The sequence below is a fragment of the Gossypium hirsutum genome, chromosome A12 (assembly GCF_007990345.1).
Source record: "Gossypium hirsutum isolate 1008001.06 chromosome A12, Gossypium_hirsutum_v2.1, whole genome shotgun sequence".
Taxonomy (NCBI): Eukaryota; Viridiplantae; Streptophyta; class Magnoliopsida; order Malvales; family Malvaceae; genus Gossypium; species Gossypium hirsutum.
The window spans coordinates 105,168,146-105,186,963 of NC_053435.1; the positions used below are offsets into that span (position 1 = coordinate 105,168,146).

An 18,818-nucleotide genomic window follows, 5' to 3' on the forward strand; every position below is an offset into this window, starting at 1 on the left:
TTTTTTTATCAAATATTGTCAATTTAGAATTACGATTAGGTTATTTTTATATGAGTTAATATATGATTGACAAAAAAATAAACATAATACGTTGCCAAATTTTGACAGTACAACAATAATGATTGAACTAAGATTTTTAAATTAAAAAATTAGGAAGATTGAGTTAGAACTAAATCTCAAATTATATATAAGTACAAGGACTAAAAGTATATTTTAACCTAATTCTTTCGTATGAAATCCAACATATACAAGTCTCTTTCTTCCCTTTAGTCCCGCGATATTGTTCTTTTTATTCATTTTATTTAGTTTTTCTTGTGGAGCTGCTCTCCGCGTTCTCTTGTCTTTTCCTTCAGATTCCATCCGTGTTTCCTTTGCCTACCTTTATATTCAGCTTCTCTTTCTTTCTTTTTAATCCACTTTCTTAAATAAACTAAACATTAATTCAACTTCTCTTTCCTATAAATTTAACTGTCGCCATGTATAACTAGGAGTTGTTGGCTCAATGGGAGACGGTTCATTGCCGACGCACGAGAGGCGGTGGGCCTCAGACACCATCCCCACCAATACCATTCTCAGTGCAACTACTTCGCCGGGGACTGAGTACAACTCCGCCGAGGAGTTCGTCGAGGTCACTCTCGATCTCCAAGACGATGATACCATCATCCTCCGAAGCGTCGAGCCGGCCACCGTTATCAATGTCGATGAAGGCTCCGATACTCCGGTATCCGCTTCACGGTCACCGACGACGAGGAGCTCATCCAATAGATTGAGGCAGTTTTCACAAGAACTGAAAGCCGAAGCAGTGGCCAAAGCCAGGCAGTTCTCACAAGAGTTGAAAGCCGAATTACGCAAGTTCTCATGGGGCAACGGACACGCATCTCAGACTGTAAATGGATTCGACTCGGCTTTAGCCGCTCGAGCTCTACGAAAGCAGCGAGCTCAACTCGACCGGACTCGTTCTGGCGCTCATAAAGCACTTCGTGGATTAAGGTTTATAAGTAACAATAAAGCCAATGCATGGGAAGAAGTTGAAAACAAATTCAACAAACTCGCCAAAGACGGATATCTCTTTCGCTCCGATTTCGCACAATGCATAGGTTATCCATTTCATCATCACGTTTTCCTCCCAAATCCATTGTTTTAAACGCTTCGGTTTGAATTTATCTTCTAACTGTTTTTCTTAATCGTGTACTGTTCTTTAAGGAATGAAGGATTCGAAGGAATTTGCGTTAGAGATGTTCGATGCATTGAGTAGACGAAGGAGATTAAAAGTTGAAAAAATCAGCAAAGATGAACTTTATGAATATTGGTCTCAAATCACCGATCAAAGTTTTGATTCTCGCCTCCAGATCTTTTTCGACATGTACGCATTATTAAACTATTCTATAACAAGTAGAAATTAATTAATTACGATTTTTTTTTCAGTTATTTCATTTTAAAATTAATGATTCTTAAATTTCACTCTTTGGAAACTTGTAATTAATGATGCAAATAAAATCTAGTTAAAATCGTCCTTTTTTGCAATTATATGTGAATTTCCTTTCTAATCTTAAATTATATGATGTTTGCCCCATTTTTCAGGGTGGATAAGAACGAAGACGGTAGAATCACTGAGGCTGAAGTAAAAGAGGTAAATATTATTGTCATTATTCCAATTTTTAATAAAATTGGATTAGGTATCCACTTAAAACTAATTTTTAATAACACTGCCCCTTCTGATAAATTTTTTTCTTCAAAAAGAAAATTGGAAGGCCGCCCTCTCATCGTCAGAAGGAAATAGTTTAATGTTTAAAGTGATTGATTATGAGCACTTGTTTACAGGGTGTCATTTTGGTTTATTATAATCAACGTAAGGCAGGTATAATATGACCTTGAATCACAAGAAACTCTTACACTAACTACTCCGATTATAAATAATCAAATTAAAGAAAAAAAGAAATAACAATAATTTCAATCTTTTTTTTGGTGTATGACGTAAATCACTTTACAAGCATCTTGCCTATAATTAGATTGGTTTATTCGATATTCATTGTTCAGGGGTTTGGCCTTTTTTCCGAATTTTCTTTTCATATCATTTACTTCTCCTTTTTTTTTTTTGGGGGGGGGGGGGTTGGTGGGGGCATTTTGGTCAATATATAATTATAATTACCTTTAATTCGTAATTACAAAATTTATTTTCCTTTTGGTTTATACAGATTATCATGCTAAGTGCTTCAGCAAACAAGCTATCAAGATTGAAAGAGCAAGCGGAAGAATATGCAGCTTTGATCATGGAAGAATTGGACCCTGAAAGACTTGGATATATTGAGGTGGGTCCATTATTTATATGAAACTTCCATAATCAAATTCTTTTTTTGCTTCGTTTTGCATGAATTTCTTATTCTCTTAATTTTATTTAATATTAAAGGGTAACAAATCAAGACAAGGGGTGTTTTAGAATTTAATAAATCAAATCGAGGAAATTATTATTTCCATTAAGATTTCATTTTCACCAAGCTTATAAATTAGTTTTAGTAAGATGACCAATGGAGTAGCATTGATTTGAATATTATAAAGAAATAAATGAAAATATTAAATTGGGCTTCTTTCTTCCAAAGTCTATTGTTCGGCGAAAAATGATCATTCCAACAAATCCGGTTCTGGTTATGTGCAACCGTGACGAAAGAAGAATGATCAAAGCAAGAATAACGAGCTTTTACGATAGACAGCTCAAATTATCTCTATGTTGGTAAACAGTAATTACATTTGAGGTCGTTGAACCAGTTTTTAGTGCTTCCTTACATGTAGCTTGAACTCGATGGGAAGAAAAAAAAAAGGCTGAATAGGTCCCTTCCTGTAATAAATAGAGTACTATTCTAGCTTTGTATATTAATTTTCCATTTTATCTACTAGCAAATTATATTTGCATGATTATCTACTGAATAGTTCCCTCATTTAATTGGTGTGCTTGTTCTATATTTTTCTTTAATTGCTTTATCTCTATATAGTAATTAAGGCTGTATGGTAAGACCAAAATCAACTTGGCAGGTCACTATCCGGGCAATAGCATCTGCCTTGAATTTGATTATCTTTTCCCTTATTTCTTATCTTTGCAAATCGATTTTTCTTTTGTTTTACTTGCCAAAGTTGTGGTTTAAAGTATTGAGCAAGGGTATCTGGTCATAGATTGAAGGGGTCCTGACCAACTCCAACCCATGATTGACCGTTTTGAACTCGATAGTCCTGCTAAATGGCGGACCTGACACAATTGGGTTCCCATGTGAGCTTTGCTTTCTAGTTATTCCCCTCTCCAAAACGCGTTCTCTTCACTCATTCACGCATGCACCCGTCATCCATTCTGCTTCACTGATAGTGCGACCAGTTGACTGGGTCAAGATAACATTGTCCTTTTTCAGGACTAAATATTTTCCTCATCAGTTAATATTTTTTTTATTTGCCGTAACTTTCATGAGTTGGTGGATGATGATGAATGATGAAAATGGTGCAGCTATGGCAACTGGAGACACTTCTCTTGCAAAAGGACACATATGTAAGCTACAGTCAAGCCCTAAGCTACACAAGCCAAGCTCTTAGCCAAAACTTACATGGATTAAGAAAAAAGGGCAGAATCAGAAGGATGAGCACTAAACTTGTGTACTATTTAGAAGAAAACTGGAAGAGGATATGGGTCGTGTCACTCTGGATTATGGTTATGATAGGGCTCTTTACTTGGAAGTTCTTTCAATACAAACAGAAGAGTGCTTTTAATGTTATGGGTTATTGCCTCCTCACAGCCAAGGGAGCAGCTGAGACCCTGAAGTTTAACATGGCTCTTATCCTCATGCCCGTGTGCAGAAACACCATTACTTGGCTCAGGTCCACAAAGCTGGGTCTCTTCGTACCTTTTGACGATAATATCAACTTTCACAAGGTATGTAAACTGAATACCAATTCCTTTCTTTCTTTCTAGTAATACAATCTTTAGCTTCTCTTTCACGTTTATCGTCTGGGCCCCAGGCAACTTTGATTATAGAAGTCAATATGATGGGCTGATTTAAGCCATCAAAGGCAATAATAGGTGTTCGATGTTGTCGCTTGTGAAATGTGAACTTAAGACTACGACGTTAGGGAAAGGGGGGGAGGGGTCACGCAGCAAAAGTTGACATATAAACAGGTTTTTTTTAAAAAAAATAGTGAAGACACTAGAATATTATACATGAAATTATAACATTGTAGTTTTGATACTTTTTTGGCCGTGACCAAAGCATTTACATACACAAGAAGAAGAAAATGTTTCTCAAATTTTAGAACAGAAGGCTTGTAGTTAAGAGTATATTTCCCAGATAAGTATACTTAGGCCAAACTAGAACGTATAGTTTTAACTGAAGTCTAAAGCAAGTACCACTAAATTCTATCAAGATTATAATGGTATAATGGTGGACAATCAAGATTTAATGGTATTGGTTTGCAAAGGCATTAACCATGCTCTTGAGTTCACAATTCAAACATTTGCAAATTAGCCCACAATGAAAAGCAAATCTGATGCGTTGCATAATAACATTGAAGTTTGAAAGTTGTCGATTCCCATCCAATTAGATCATTGTTTACGCTCTCCTCATCTCATTGAATTTATGCAGACAATAGCTGCAGCGATTTTAATTGGAGTCATTCTCCATGTTGGTAACCATCTTGCCTGTGATTTCCCGAGGCTTATCAGCTCTTCTAATGATAACTATAGAAAGTTTCTAAAGAACGACTTTGGAAGTCCTAAACCAACGTACATAGACCTGGTAAAAGGAACTGAAGGAGTGACTGGAGTTCTAATGGTTATCTTCATGGCAATTGCATTTACACTGGCAACAAGATGGTTTCGGCGGAACCTGATTAAGCTACCCAAGCCTTTTGATAGAATCACTGGCTTCAATGCCTTCTGGTACTCACATCACCTGTTTGTCATTGTCTACGTCTTGCTCATCATCCATGGAGAATTCCTTTATCTCGTGCACATATGGTATCGGAGGACGGTATATATTTAAATCTTCTTTTCTCAAGTTATTGCAGAAATTCCAACATCAGGATTTTATTTTATTTTAATTAACTGTAACTGTAGTTTTAGCCTTAAGGCAATCGAATTCCTTGTTGCAGACTTGGATGTACCTAGCTGTTCCAGTTTTGCTTTATGCTGGAGAAAGGATCCTAAGATTTTTTCGTTCCGGTTTCTCTACTGTCCGGCTTTTGAAGGTACGCATACTCTGTCAAGTATGATTTAGTGTAAACAAGTTCCATAATTAATTAGAATCTGCTCAAAGAAAAAGGGTATTGAATAAAATGAAGAAACATTTATGAGACCAATTAACTTGGAAGCACAATCTCAAGGATTTGAGGCTGTTCAAATTACTAAATTAACTTCTCTGTGATCCTTTTTCCATGAACCCTGAATTTAGCTCCGAATCAGGCTACTGTATATTTTGATTGATGATCGTCTTGTAACTTTGCATTCTCAATATATAGGTTGCAATTTATCCAGGAGGTGTTCTTACATTACAAATGTCTAAGCCGCCACAATTTCGGTACAAGAGTGGACAGTACATGTTTGTCCAGTGCCCGGCTGTCTCTCCATTTGAATGGTAGGTAAAAAATTTGAAGCATATATAATGTTTTAGGATGGTTTCGGCTGGCAGGGGTGTATATTTTGCATTTTGCATTTTTCCCTGAACTCATGAGCGTTTCTTTTTGGGAACCAGGCATCCATTTTCAATCACCTCCGCTCCTGGTGATGACTACCTCAGTGTACATATTCGTCAGCTAGGTGACTGGACCCAAGCACTCAAACGACTATTCTCTGAGGTTTGTGAACCTCCTGTAGCGGGGAAAAGTGGGCTTCTCAGGGCAGATGAGGCAACTAAAAAAAGGTATATCTATTTGGCTTCTATTAATATATTCAACATTATCCTTTTTAGAATCATTAGGAATACTAAGTTTATGATCGATGATGTTGTTGTCCGAAGAACAGTTTGCCAAAGCTCTTAATTGATGGACCGTATGGTGCACCGGCACAAGACTATAGTAAGTATGATGTTCTGTTGCTTGTGGGTCTTGGAATCGGTGCAACACCATTCATCAGCATTTTAAAAGATCTGCTGAACAACATTGTCAAAATGGAGGAGCAGGCAGTAAGTAACTCGTGCTGAGCTAATGAGTCGGTTTTTCTTGTTCTTTGGTTATAACATTTACAAATATTATTTTTCTCATTTTCAGGATTCAGTCTCAGATACCAGTAAGGCATCAGACGTAAGTGTTGCGAGCAGCAATGAATCAACCACTCCAAACAGAGTTCCATCGAAACGAAAGAAAACTCTTAAGACCACGAATGCTTACTTTTATTGGGTAACCAGAGAGCAAGGTTCTTTTGATTGGTTCAAAGGGGTCATGAATGAAGTTGCAGAACTTGATCAAAGGGTAAAAGAACTAATCTTTCATTTGTAATTTCTTAGAATACATTGTTAAGATGACAGTCGGAAAGAATACCTTGGCTTGTTACTAACTTCGCCCTTTGAACAATGTAGGGTGTGATTGAAATGCACAACTATTTGACAAGCGTGTACGAGGAAGGCGATGCACGCTCAGCTCTCATTACAATGGTTCAAGCACTAAATCATGCCAAGAATGGAGTTGACATCGTTTCGGGCACTAGGGTAGGATCATTTTTTTCTGTCATTTTCATTCTCTCAGCATATGATTGTCTTTAAATCTCAATTCCTTGTGAAGAGACAACAATTCCCTATGCAGAATTGTAGACCATGGATAATATCCATCCCATGCATTAACAACAGCCCGGCTAAAATTTTCTTTTGAAACGCAATCACAGTTCCTTTTTTGACATTATCAGGTGCGGACCCATTTTGCAAGGCCCAAATGGAAGAACGTTCTGTCTAAACTAAGTTCCAAGCATTGCAACGCAAGGATAGGTAAGTGACCCCCTCGACCCCCAATGTAAGCAACTGACAATGGCAATCTTCTGTGTATTTCTAATACTGTTGTATTGTGGTTTGGGAAGCAGGGGTTTTTTATTGTGGGGCACCGGTTTTGGCTAAAGAGCTCAGCAAACTCTGCTACGAGTTAAACCAAAAAGGTTCCACTAAATTTGAATTCCACAAAGAGCATTTCTAATTCTGAGAGGAGTATACAAGGGGAGGAAATAGCATTCTTACCATCCAGGGCCCTAACTCCTTTCTTTACCTAGAGAAATAAGAATTTTGCAATAGTAGGCCCAGAAGACAGGAGCCACCGTACAGCCTTAGAATAGAAAAAGGAGATATGAAAGGAAAAAAGGCATTTAGGTCTCTATCCCTACCGTTGAATACCCACAAAAGTGACCGAAGAGGCCATCATGGTTTTTGGGAAATTAAATTCAATGGTCCGGCGAGCAAGAGAAATGAGAGTTGAGAGGTAGGGCAGGCCTAGCCCATTCATGGGTAGGTGGACTAGAAAGAAGACCAACTTTGAAAAGCATAAACTTGATGGGTTTTTTGCCTCTCTTTTTTCCCTATATTTCCAAATTTTCATGTAAAGAAACCTTCTAGCATCTCGATGCTGCTGAATGCGGATTGAAGATTTGAAGCTGCTGTTCTTTATTATTATTCATTACCTTTGCTTTCAATAATAATCAGAGATTGTGTGTAAATTATGTTCACAACGAACTGTTTTGTAAGTTAATTAACTTGCTGCTAGTTTTATGATGTTCATCTTTATCTTAAATAATATAGTCAAAGAGAGGATTTTATATTAAGGCCGGTTAATTACTTATTTCACGCCCGTGTTATATTACTTCATCCATTTTATACTTATCATAAATTAGGTTCTTCACTTATTATTTTGAATAAATAAACCAAAAGGAAAGTTTAGGTTCTTGATTTATGATTTTAACAAAGGGTATTTTATATATATTTGATATTTGATAATAAAAAATTAAATAATGTCTATAAGGTTAAAAATAATTAATATTTGGTGCATATTATTTATATATATATCATGCTTACATAGTTATATTATTGTTGTTTGAAAAATGTAGCACTTGTAATAAATTTATGATTAAATGCCTAACTTTTTTATTTTATGTGACAGTGCACTGCAAACATGAAATCAGTTTGCGTGTGGGTTAATTTAGGTGTACAACAATATTCCCTTAATGCCAAAACTTTGCAACAATAAAGATTCAATTAGGTTCTTAAATGTAAATTACATTTGACTCGTAAAAAGGTGCTTTCAAAGGTTGCAAAGTGTTATGGGTACTCTTCCCTGTTAGATTCAAAACTACAATAATATATATCTATTTAATTTATACCCAATTTTATTTCTATTAAATAACTCTGTAAAATAAAACATAATCTGCTTAAAATTTTGTCATTACGTCTAGGAAACTTAGAATGTATGCCATAAAGGAGGCTTTTCAATAGCAACGGACACGTTTCAACAGACAAACTTATAAAAAATGCAGTCCTTTTTCTTGTTTATTTTAAGTTTTGGTACAAATATTCAACAAATGGGTGCTTGAGATCGCAAGAAATTTCCCTCTGTCCTCCAGTCCCTTAGTAGATTATCATGACTAAGTAAAACATTTACTCCGCCTTAAAACAATGTAGGAAAAACAACCTCAACTCCTAACCTCATTCAACTTTTACCTCTAAGAATTTAATTTCTATTAAAAATAAATTTCTTTGCATTTTTTGAAACTTAAAATTTTAATCTTACTATTTTTATTTCACTGAATTTAGTTTCTCTATTTTTTATATTTCAAAATTTTTATTTTTTTATTAAATTCAACCTAATTACAAATTTTTTTTAATTACATAGTTACCATGCGAGTATTTTAAAAAAAATTGAATTACTTTGAATTTGGGTCATTTTGAATTATTGTTTGAGAGTTGAATTTTTTTCAAGTTTAGCTTCATTTTTAGCCATTCAGGTTAAATTTAATACACAAACTATTTTGAATTAGATCATTTTGATTCAAGTTATTTGTATATTTTACTCATGATTTCAGTGTGATTGTTAAAATTGATAACGTTCAATTTTTTAATTTTAGAATAAAATTAGATCAAAGTCAAATAAACCGATTTAAGTTTATCATAAAATTATTAATTACTATAAATAATAGTTTAAAATAAATATAATAAATTATTGTAAATTTAAATTAATTAACAATAATTAAAAGCAAAACAATTATTTTATTTTTAAAAAAACTATACTTAATTTAATTTTTGTTATTTTGGATATGAAATCAACTCATTCCAAATCATATTTTATAAAAAATAAATTACAATCTATTTAGTCGAAAACTACTGTTAACTTTTCTCAAGAAAATGGTTTAATTACCAATACTTAACCACATCTTTATGAGATGTTAAGGGCATATAACCCTGTAAATTAAACTAAAGGAATGCTTGTTATATAGGGCTAAAAAGTAATCGTGTAAAATTTATACGAGTGGGGCATTAGGAGAGGGGCCACGTGGGGCAGAAGATATCTATCCCATTCAGGTTTTTTAGGTGGTTTAATCAATTTGTATCGATTTTTAGTCGAATTAATTCAAAGTCACTTCCTAAAATATTATCTTAGTTGGTTCTCGATCCAATTGATTCAACCGGTTGTTTTAGTCCAGTTTAAATATCCTGATCTAATCGAATTTTTAGCCGATTTAACTAGTTCGTATTGACTTCCGAGCTAATTGATTCAAAGCCACTCTCCAAACTGATATCCTATCAATTTTCAATTCAATCGGTCTGACCAGATGGTCCAATCCGATGCAAACATTCTTGGAGAAACTTATCAAACAAATATTTATTGTTTTTTATGGATGCCATTTGTGAAAAAAAAATAAAGTTAAAATATGCCATAAGTCCTCATACTTTTTGAAAATTAGGAATTTAATTTTTATACTTCTATTTCATAAACACTTTCCAAATTTCAAAATTCAAGTCAATTTATTAACACTATTAATTTTTTTGTTAAATTTATTAATGTCACATTTTCAAAATTAAAAAAAAAATCACTTTATGATTATATACTTACAAATAAAACTTTGTAATTAGCTTAAATTTAAAAGAAAAACATTTTAACCCTAAATTTCATTAAAAAAAGTCAATCTTAAAAAATTCGCACATTTTAATCAAAAATTAAATAATTCTATAAAAAAAATTGTGCTATTCTCCAAGTTAATTGTATAATTTTTGATTAAAATTATACAACTGTAGGTGAGACACAGTTAGGGGCAGAAGAATTTCGTCGGCCGGCGTTAATTCTGACCCAGTAAGTAAAAAGGTTAATACCCAATACACTTGAATACTCATTCAACGCGGGTTGTTCGAGAAACCCAAAACCTGGATTTCATATATAAAGACATTGTTCCCATGTTTATAACTCGTACCAAAACTTACAAAAAGCAAAAATCCAAGCCTATATCTTCCATTCTTGATTCTTTTTTAAAAGAAAACTTTAACGACCTAAAGATTCTCACCCCTTTTCTTTCTTCTAGAAAAACAATATGCAACAACAAGAAGATCCCCAGGGCAAGCCACTGGCACCTGTTCAAGATTATCCAAGAAGCGACATGGAGTTCGGGGGAATTAAACCCAAATCTTTACGCCGAGAAGAAAAAAGCAGTAAATGTCTCGTTTACGTTCTCACCATCACGGTCGTCCTAGGAACCATTCTTTTGACATTCGGAAGTATCTTTTTACGTCCTAGAACACCCGGTTTCAAGTTCCGATCGGTTCAGGTTAGAAATCTCAAGTACGTAACTAATTCAACGTCTCCGTCCTTCAACTTCACACTTATAACGCAGATCGCTGTTGAGAACACCAATTTTGGAGACTTCCGGTTCGACAACACGACCGGGAGTGTTTCGTGTGGTTTGGTAGTCGTCGGAGAGTTCAAGATACCTACCGGGAGAGCTCAAGCTAGGAAAACCGAGCGGTTGAATGTTTCGGTTGATGTGAGCTCGATTCGGGTACCGAACACCACGAGCTTAAGCGGTAATATAAGTTCTGGGATTTTAGAGCTGAGCAGCCATGTGAAATTGAGTGGGAAATTGAATATTATGAACATAATGAAGAGAAGAAGGCACCCTGAGATGACTTGCTTCATGAAACTTAATTTGACGGGGAGTTCCGTACATGATTTAACATGCGACTGATCATATGATATTACGGTGGGTGAATTGATCTTAATTTTGGTTTTCTTTTTGGCAGAGTTTTATAATACCTTTTCATTAAAGGGATAAAGCTTATAAGATCAATATGTTTAATTAGAGATCCCAATGTAAATGGAAGACGAATTGAGAACAATTTCTTTATTAAAAGTTTGTGTAAATTTCACTTCATTCTTTTGATGATATTAGTAAGGTTTAATTATGTTCCCTGTCCCTATACTTGTCTATTTTTAAAAATTTAAGTTCAATTGTTAAGTCTATTAATACGTTTCCTATAAATTTATTCAAAGGTTTGCTCTAAAAATTAAAATCTAATTGAACACATATTCATCAAAATTAAAAGCAAAGAGACTAAATTTGAAAAGTCCAAAAAGTACAGGGACTAGATACAGAAATAGACCTATTAGTAGTTTGATTAACAGTGTTAATTACTGGTTCTGGTTTCACATATTGGCCAGAGACGGCAAGGCGTGTGAGTCCTTCTGGCTTAATAAGTCAGTCAACTTGCTACAACTTCATCGGCCAATGACTTTGAAAGTAAATGCTTGGGCCACAGCCCTTAGCCCCGCCCGTCGCTGTTGAATGAAACGAGTTGAGCCCCACGACCCCATTTTTTTCTATTATTTTGTGAATCAATCTTCTTCTTCCATTTAGGCTGCTTTCAGCATTAAATTCTCATAACTTGATATAGAGTGCATGATGTCAAATTGTATATCATGTTGGAAATAATTAAATCCCAAATTGAAGTTTGTTTGTGTTTCTAATTTATCCAAGACAAGTTGTGTGAAGTGAGTTAAGCTTAAGCGTGTATACGTTAACTTTATCTTCTAATACGAGAGTTGGATTGTTTAATTATTGTTAATAAATTCAACAACAATAATTTAGATTTATCCATTTATAATCAAATTATTGAGGAAACTCGAATGTTGTGTGGTTATTATTATTTATTTTTTTTCGTTTTGCTCATCAATCGGCCAATTGTGTAGCCCATTCTCTTGATGAGAATATAAATTTTTTTTTGTTTAAATGATCTAAAAATTATTCACTGAATTCTGTTGAATAATGCTTTAGTTTGAATTTTTTTTTTCCTTTAAAAAAAGAAAAGTAAAGAAAAAGTGAGATCTTTACTTTTATATATATTGCAATTAATTTATACTAAATCCTTTCAAAAAAGCCAAAACAGACGAAATAACAAAGATAAGGTCAATTTCTATTATAGTATGTGCTTATTGTGTGAGCTCAACTAGACTTGTTGGCGTGCAATAGTGGCCAATTTATTTGCCGTGCAACTTCAGTTGCTCAAACTATCTTCTAACAGTGTTAATCCTTGATAGCGGTTTCTATGTTAACTACATTGTTCTCCTTGTAGATATAGTTGATTTTTGGCCTTTTTGGACTTAGGGAGAGAAGTGTGGATTTAGAGAGAAAAGTTGGGTTTAAAATTTCAGTATACACTTAGGTTTTTAAAATATTAGTAAGTTAATGTTTTAATTGATTATTTATAACTTTTTAAAGTGATTAAAATATAGACATCGAGTGTAGTTTACTCATAATTTTTGTATATGACAGTTATTTGAAAAGGCACGTACAAATCTTGACAAAAAATAATCTTTATATTTGAAAAAATATTTAGAGATCTCGTCACACACCAAAATGACACAAGTTTAAATCCTATTATCTGTATTTCTCATCCATATTATTGTTTGGATAAAACAAATAAAATAAGATTTAAAGTTTGAGATAGAAGTTGCATTGGGTAAACTATCAAAATAGTCACTTTTGTTTATATCGGGTTACATTTTAGTAATTTATGTTTGGAAAGTTACGTTTTAGTCACTTACGTTAACGTGTCATAACATTTTAGTTACTGAACTGTTAATTGCGATGTGGCACGTTAAATCATCATTTCAAACAAAAAGTTTAGGTTAAATTATACAATTGATCCCCATATTTTTTCCATTTTGACCAATTTAGTTTTTTTTTCTTTTATGTTCTTTTTTCTTTTTCTTTTTTTCCATTCTCTTCTTTTCTCCCTTTGTTTTCCTCCATTTTTTTTTATGTTTTCCATTTGTTAAAACTAGTTCCTACACTTTTATTTTTTTGAACAATTTAATTCTTTTTCTTTTTTTCTTTTCCTTTTCTTATTCCCCTTTAGTTTTAACAAATAGAAAACATAGAAAAACTATATTAAAAGAGATGGAGAAAGAAGGAAAACAGAGGAAGAAGCAGAAGAGAATTAAAAAAAAAGAAAAAAAAAGGAAAGTTAAAAGAACATAAAAGAAAAAAAATAAATTGCTCAAAACAAAAAAAATATGGGGACCAATTGTATAATTTAACCTAAAATTTTTATTTGAAATGATGAGTTAATGTAATTTTTATTTGAAATGAAGGTTAACTCCCTTTTTTATGTTTATGTTAAACCAATCACTGATCATATACTTTGTATTATTAATATAATCTAGTTTCTTTTTATAATATCTATTTATTTCTAATAAATATTTATATAATAGATTGAATTTATTTAATTTATTTCTATATCGAATAGAGTGGCGATTAAAATGAATGATTTACTGAGTATAAATCATGAGTTAAAAATGGAAAATCATAAAAGATGGAAAAAGCTTTCGGCTCTATTCATTCCATTATTTGACAATTTCAAAAAATTGTTCATACTATGAGCATAGTATGGTCACGGTTAGGCAAGTACGCCCCCATCGTCTAGCGGTTCAGGACACCTCTCTTTCAAGGAGGCAGCGAGGATTTGACTTCCCCTGAGGGTAAAGTACTATGAAAGGAAGTTGATTATGGATTATCAATAAACCTAGAATTGATTATTTCTAGGTCGATGCCAGAGCGGTTAATGGGGACGGACTATAAATTCGTTAGCAATATGTCTACGCTGGTTCAAATCCAGCTCGGCCCAATAATTCATTGATTTGCCATAATCTAAAATGCCCATTTTTTTGTATTTTGTTTTCTCGAAAAGTCAAACAAAAAAACTCATCATTAATAGAAATTAACGGCTCTTAGTGCCTAAAATATTACAACACGTTAATGTAAGCGACTAAAACATAACATATTAAATATAAATAACTAAAGCGTAACTTGAGATAAATAAAAATAACTATTTTAATAGTTTATCGGTTGTAATATAAGACGTTTCTGTCAAAGGTCTTTATATTTTGCTTCATGGTCTCTTTAGACCAGGTATACACACGAAACTTCCTTGAACTTAGCAACGGCTCATTGGGGGTCGTTGTTGCCCCTTTTTCAAGCTAAGAATACATAATTCCTTGGTGCCCCATGAGACTTAGCTTCTTCTATAATGTTAAGTCAGTGTGTTTAGACCCGCCAATTCCTTTTCCGTAACATTTGAAAGGTCGCACCATATTTTTTAGATTGTGATTTGGGGTCGTTGTTTTCTTTTTCTTGTCTAACCAATATTTTAGCCAACACTATTTTAGAAGTGTTTATTCTGTAAAGAAGGTCAAATAAAAAATTGATTCTATTTTTTTGTTGTATCAGTATTTTTATTTTTTAATAAAAGATTATAATTTTAAGATTTTTATGACTTTCTGTTATAATTTTTGTTATAATTATTATGATATTTTAATAAATTTAAAAGGGTTTAATTGATTTTTTTTTTAAATTTATTACTATGGCATTTTTTACCCTTTAACCATTTTAGTTACCAAAAATTTATAATCTACATCCAATAAAAAAATACTAATCAAATTGAATAAATGTGTAAAGGTTGAAAGTTAAATTTATTATTATACCTTATATATAAACACTAAATTTTATCGAAATGACTATTTTACTCACTAATTTAATGTACAGAAATTAAATTATTAATTTATTCAATAAAAAACCTTGCTATATGGTGTTTCATTCACATCTAAAATGATAAATTTTATAAATATCCCTATATATACAATATAAATTCCTTTCCTATTACCCCAAAACCGTTGGACACAAAATTCAATGGATTATATTCTTTTGACGCATGTCATGCATATGGTTAATCTTGGAAGACAAAACAACTAATATGAAATAATAAGAGATATTTAAAAAAAATGAAGAAGAAGTAGGAGGAGGAGGAGGAAATTTCCTATATTTTTTACTCAAAGGAACTTCTTAAATTGACTGATTTTATTCCATGTATTGTTTCAAGGAAGAAGAAAAACAAAGGTCATCGTATTTGATGCGTTATTCAGGGTAGAATTTCTTAAACACTACAGTAGTCTAAACTCGAGACGTTAGAAGCTTACTAACGCGTTTCAGCAGTCTCAATCATGCTTATTTTCCTCACAAATGCTGTAGGCCATGTATAAGAATCTAACCCCATTTCCCAAGTATTTATAAACATGCTAATTGCCATTGCCAAGCATCGAAGTCAAAGATTCTAAATCCTAGGCAATGGCTGAGCGAGAGCAGGTCAAGCCCTTTGCCTCCGCCACCTTAGGAGGAGTTCGCAGCAGCAGCAGCAGCGACGACGACGAAGCTTTGTCTATGGAAATGCAGCTGAGAAAGAGGAGATATATCCAGTGCTGTGGCTGCATCGCCGCTCTTTTTTTAATCCTAGCCGTCGTAGTTTTAGTCCTGTCTTTCACCGTGTTTCGAATCGGGGACCCATTGATCAGGTTGAATTCTCTAACGATACAGAGCCTGGATATTTCAACGAACGGAAGTTTAAAGACTCGTGTGAACTTGACACTTTTAGTTGATGTTTCGGTGAAGAACCCCAACGCGGCAACCTTCAAATTCGATAACTGCTCGACGACGATTTACTACGGTGGCAGGGTGGTGGGCGAGGGCGTCCATTTCCAAGAGAAGATTAAGCCCAGGCGTACGCTGCGGAGAAATGTGACGGTGGCAATAGATCCTGTGAAATTCGTGGAAGTTCCCGGCTTTATCACTGATTTAATGGTTGCTAAGAGATTGAATGTAAGCAGTCATACCATAATTTCAGGCCGGGTTAATGTTATGAACCTCGTTAAAAAGCACGTTGTGGTGAAATTCAATTGTTTCATGAATGTTAGATTCCCCAACAATGGCTTTCACGGAGAGAAGTGCAAGCCAGAACTCGATTTCTAAAGTTCATAAATGATGATGATAGTTATTTGTTGAAGTTGTGGTTAGGTATGCAGAGAGCACTTGGATTAGTTTGTTGTTTTTAATATGAAACTACATGTAAAGAGTTAGAAGTAGTGTAAGAAAAATTTCCCAGTTTTTTTTGTTTACTGATCGATTTCTGTCATAATAGGAACTACAAGGTTATTGGTCCTATTCCACGTATGCATGAATCCGGTGGTGCTAAATATCCAGCAAGTTTAGTGTAAGAAACAAAAAAGAATATCAAACTTTAGGCTACACTTAAATTGAATGAAGGCCTTGCCATATACTAAAAATATGTGGGGGGAAATCATTCATTGCAACACTTGGACTAATTTGGTCAAGGAAATGAAATGAGGTCAAGGAAAAGGTATAATTTGGGCTCAATCTTCCTTCACGACCTGCATCCATCCTTGTCCATAAAGAATATTTTGCTTTTACTTCTTTTAGTTTACCAAAAAAACAAATACATGGTTTTAATTGAAGTTGTGAGGGAGGGGAAAAAATATTCGTACATATAACACTCCTCTGTTTTATTAAATTTATCTCATTTTTTATTTTTAATTCCTCAAATTTTTCCACTTTGAGATCTATTTTTAAAACTATATCTTATAAATTAGTTTTTAAATATATTTTTATAATTTATAATTAATTAATTGAGGTCCTTGAAATTTAATCTTATAAATATATTTGTATTATTTGGATTGATATATTTTTTTTATTCAAACTTAATCGATCTTGGTGAGTAATTATGACTCAATTGTAAAGTTAAAACGTGCTGAAAATAAATCAAATAAGAATCGAATCAAATAAGATTCTCTTATTTAAAAGATAAAATAATTATGGGTGTTTATGAAAAATATCTTAACCATTATGAAAATTGATTGTAACAAATGCCCTTTATAGAGACTTGTGGAAAATTGATTGTATTGTACTCTTTATATATATGAATTTGACAAGTGGATCCTTATGGGGCCTTGCCTCTCCTCACCTCCAATTTTGGGAATTTCTTTTTCCTTTAAATTTTAAAATATTTTAGGCTTAGTTTAGATAGGCGGTGTGTTTACTTCCGGTGAGGTTAAAAACAGCGGTGGCGATGAGATTAGTTACTGTAGCGGTGAGATTAGATACTGTAGCAGTGAGATTAAAAAGAATGGTGCAGTGTGTGTTTGGATTCAAACACAGCTGTAGCGGTGAGGTGAGAATAAAAAATGACTATTAAGGACATCAGATTAGAATTGATATATAATAGAAGTTTTTTAACTTATTTTACTTTTTTAAAATTATTAAAATATGTGAATTTATAAATTCATTTAATAAAATATTAAAATGTATCTTCCAATATTTTATTATAAATATTTTAATGAATTATATAATCAATTTAAATTATTTATTAGATAAAATGATAATTATTTTTTATTTTTTATAATTAAATATTCTTTTATAACAATGATAAATATTATTTTCACAAATAGTAACATTATACTTGCATCAAATTTTGAAGTATCTAAACGGATGATTTTTTAATAATAAAAAATATATATAGTAACATAAGACATAACAAGTTTCATTATTACTAGAAATTAGGCTATGATACAAAATGTTTTTATAAATATGGATTCATTAAACTAGTTGCAATGGTTTCCCTTAACATCGCGATTTCAAGGTCACTTTCACTGTTAGAAGGACTCAATTCACCTCTATCAAAATGGCCTGAAGAGACTGGCACCAAATTGTCGAAAATCCTCATCATTTGACCAAGCATGTCTTCGAATGTAATTATGCAAAATCATTGTTGCAATAACTATTAAAACTTGCTTGTTGAATGAATAACTTGGAATATCTCTTAATATTGGCCTTTTATTTTTTTTCCACACTCCAAATGTCCGTTCAATCACAGAGCGTAACGAAGAATGGGCATGATTAAAGATTTCTTTTTTTCCAGATACTTAATGATTACCTCGACAAAAATAAGGTAAATGATATCGTTCCCTTATATGGACCTAGAAAACCTGCCATTTGTGGATATCCTGAATCCACAAGATAATATTTTCCTACAAAAAAGTAAAACATAATATCAAGTTTAAAAATAAATTAATATTTTTAATATTTTTTATGTAAAGATTAATTAAAAAAATTAAAGTTCAACCTGGTGGAGGGTGTGGAAACTTTAACTCTTGTTTTCTAAGTGCTTATAAAAAAAATTCTACTATCATGTGTTGTTCCTTCCCAACCAGAAAATGCAAAAATAAAGCACATGTTGAAGTCACAAACTACCATAATATTTTGAGTTGGTTCACCTTTCCGTCCGATATAAGGTATTTGACAAGAAGATGAAATGCATGCTTTTATGTGTGTTCCATCTTTGGCCCCAATACAATTCTTTAAAATAAATACAAGTATTGAGATAAAAGTTAGAAATAATTTATATTTTAAAAATACAAAGATTGTGTAAATTTTACCTTAAAGTGAGGCCAATATCTTGTATCATGTCGAATATGGTTCAGTACTTCCT

At 32.9% G+C, this 18,818-nt stretch overlaps 3 protein-coding genes across 4 annotated transcripts; all 3 read left to right on the top strand.

Moving 5' to 3' along the window:
* The first annotated feature begins 279 nt into the window (after nt 1-279).
* Nucleotides 280-7,768, top strand: LOC107949016 (respiratory burst oxidase homolog protein A). Of its 2 annotated transcripts, XM_041083571.1 has the most exons (14): nt 280-1,097; nt 1,204-1,363; nt 1,582-1,630; nt 2,196-2,309; nt 3,488-3,910; nt 4,617-5,003; nt 5,125-5,220; nt 5,491-5,606; nt 5,724-5,891; nt 5,993-6,152; nt 6,238-6,438; nt 6,546-6,674; nt 6,869-6,947; nt 7,040-7,768. In XM_041083571.1, the coding sequence occupies exons 1-14, from the start codon at nt 503-505 to the stop codon at nt 7,147-7,149; spliced, it is 2,787 nt and encodes a 928-aa protein (XP_040939505.1). In that variant the 5' UTR covers nt 280-502; the 3' UTR covers nt 7,150-7,768. The 2 variants fall into 2 exon arrangements, 1 of the variants encoding a protein (XP_040939505.1); XR_005906516.1 differs by lacking the exons at nt 6,546-6,674; nt 6,869-6,947; nt 7,040-7,768 and having other exon boundaries at nt 311-1,097; nt 5,988-6,152; nt 6,238-6,429.
* Nucleotides 7,769-10,522: 2,754 nt separating this feature from the next.
* LOC107948077 (late embryogenesis abundant protein At1g64065) lies at nt 10,523-11,173 on the top strand. Its single transcript, XM_016882551.2, has one exon. It carries the CDS (start codon nt 10,523-10,525, stop codon nt 11,171-11,173), a length of 651 nt encoding a protein of 216 aa, XP_016738040.1.
* Nucleotides 11,174-15,607: 4,434 nt separating this feature from the next.
* On the top strand, nt 15,608-16,530 carry LOC121211476 (uncharacterized). The gene is made up of 3 exons (XM_041084242.1): nt 15,608-16,135; nt 16,231-16,325; nt 16,455-16,530. Exons 1-3 carry the CDS (start codon nt 15,608-15,610, stop codon nt 16,528-16,530), a joined length of 699 nt encoding a protein of 232 aa, XP_040940176.1.
* The last annotated feature ends 2,288 nt before the right edge of the window (nt 16,531-18,818 follow it).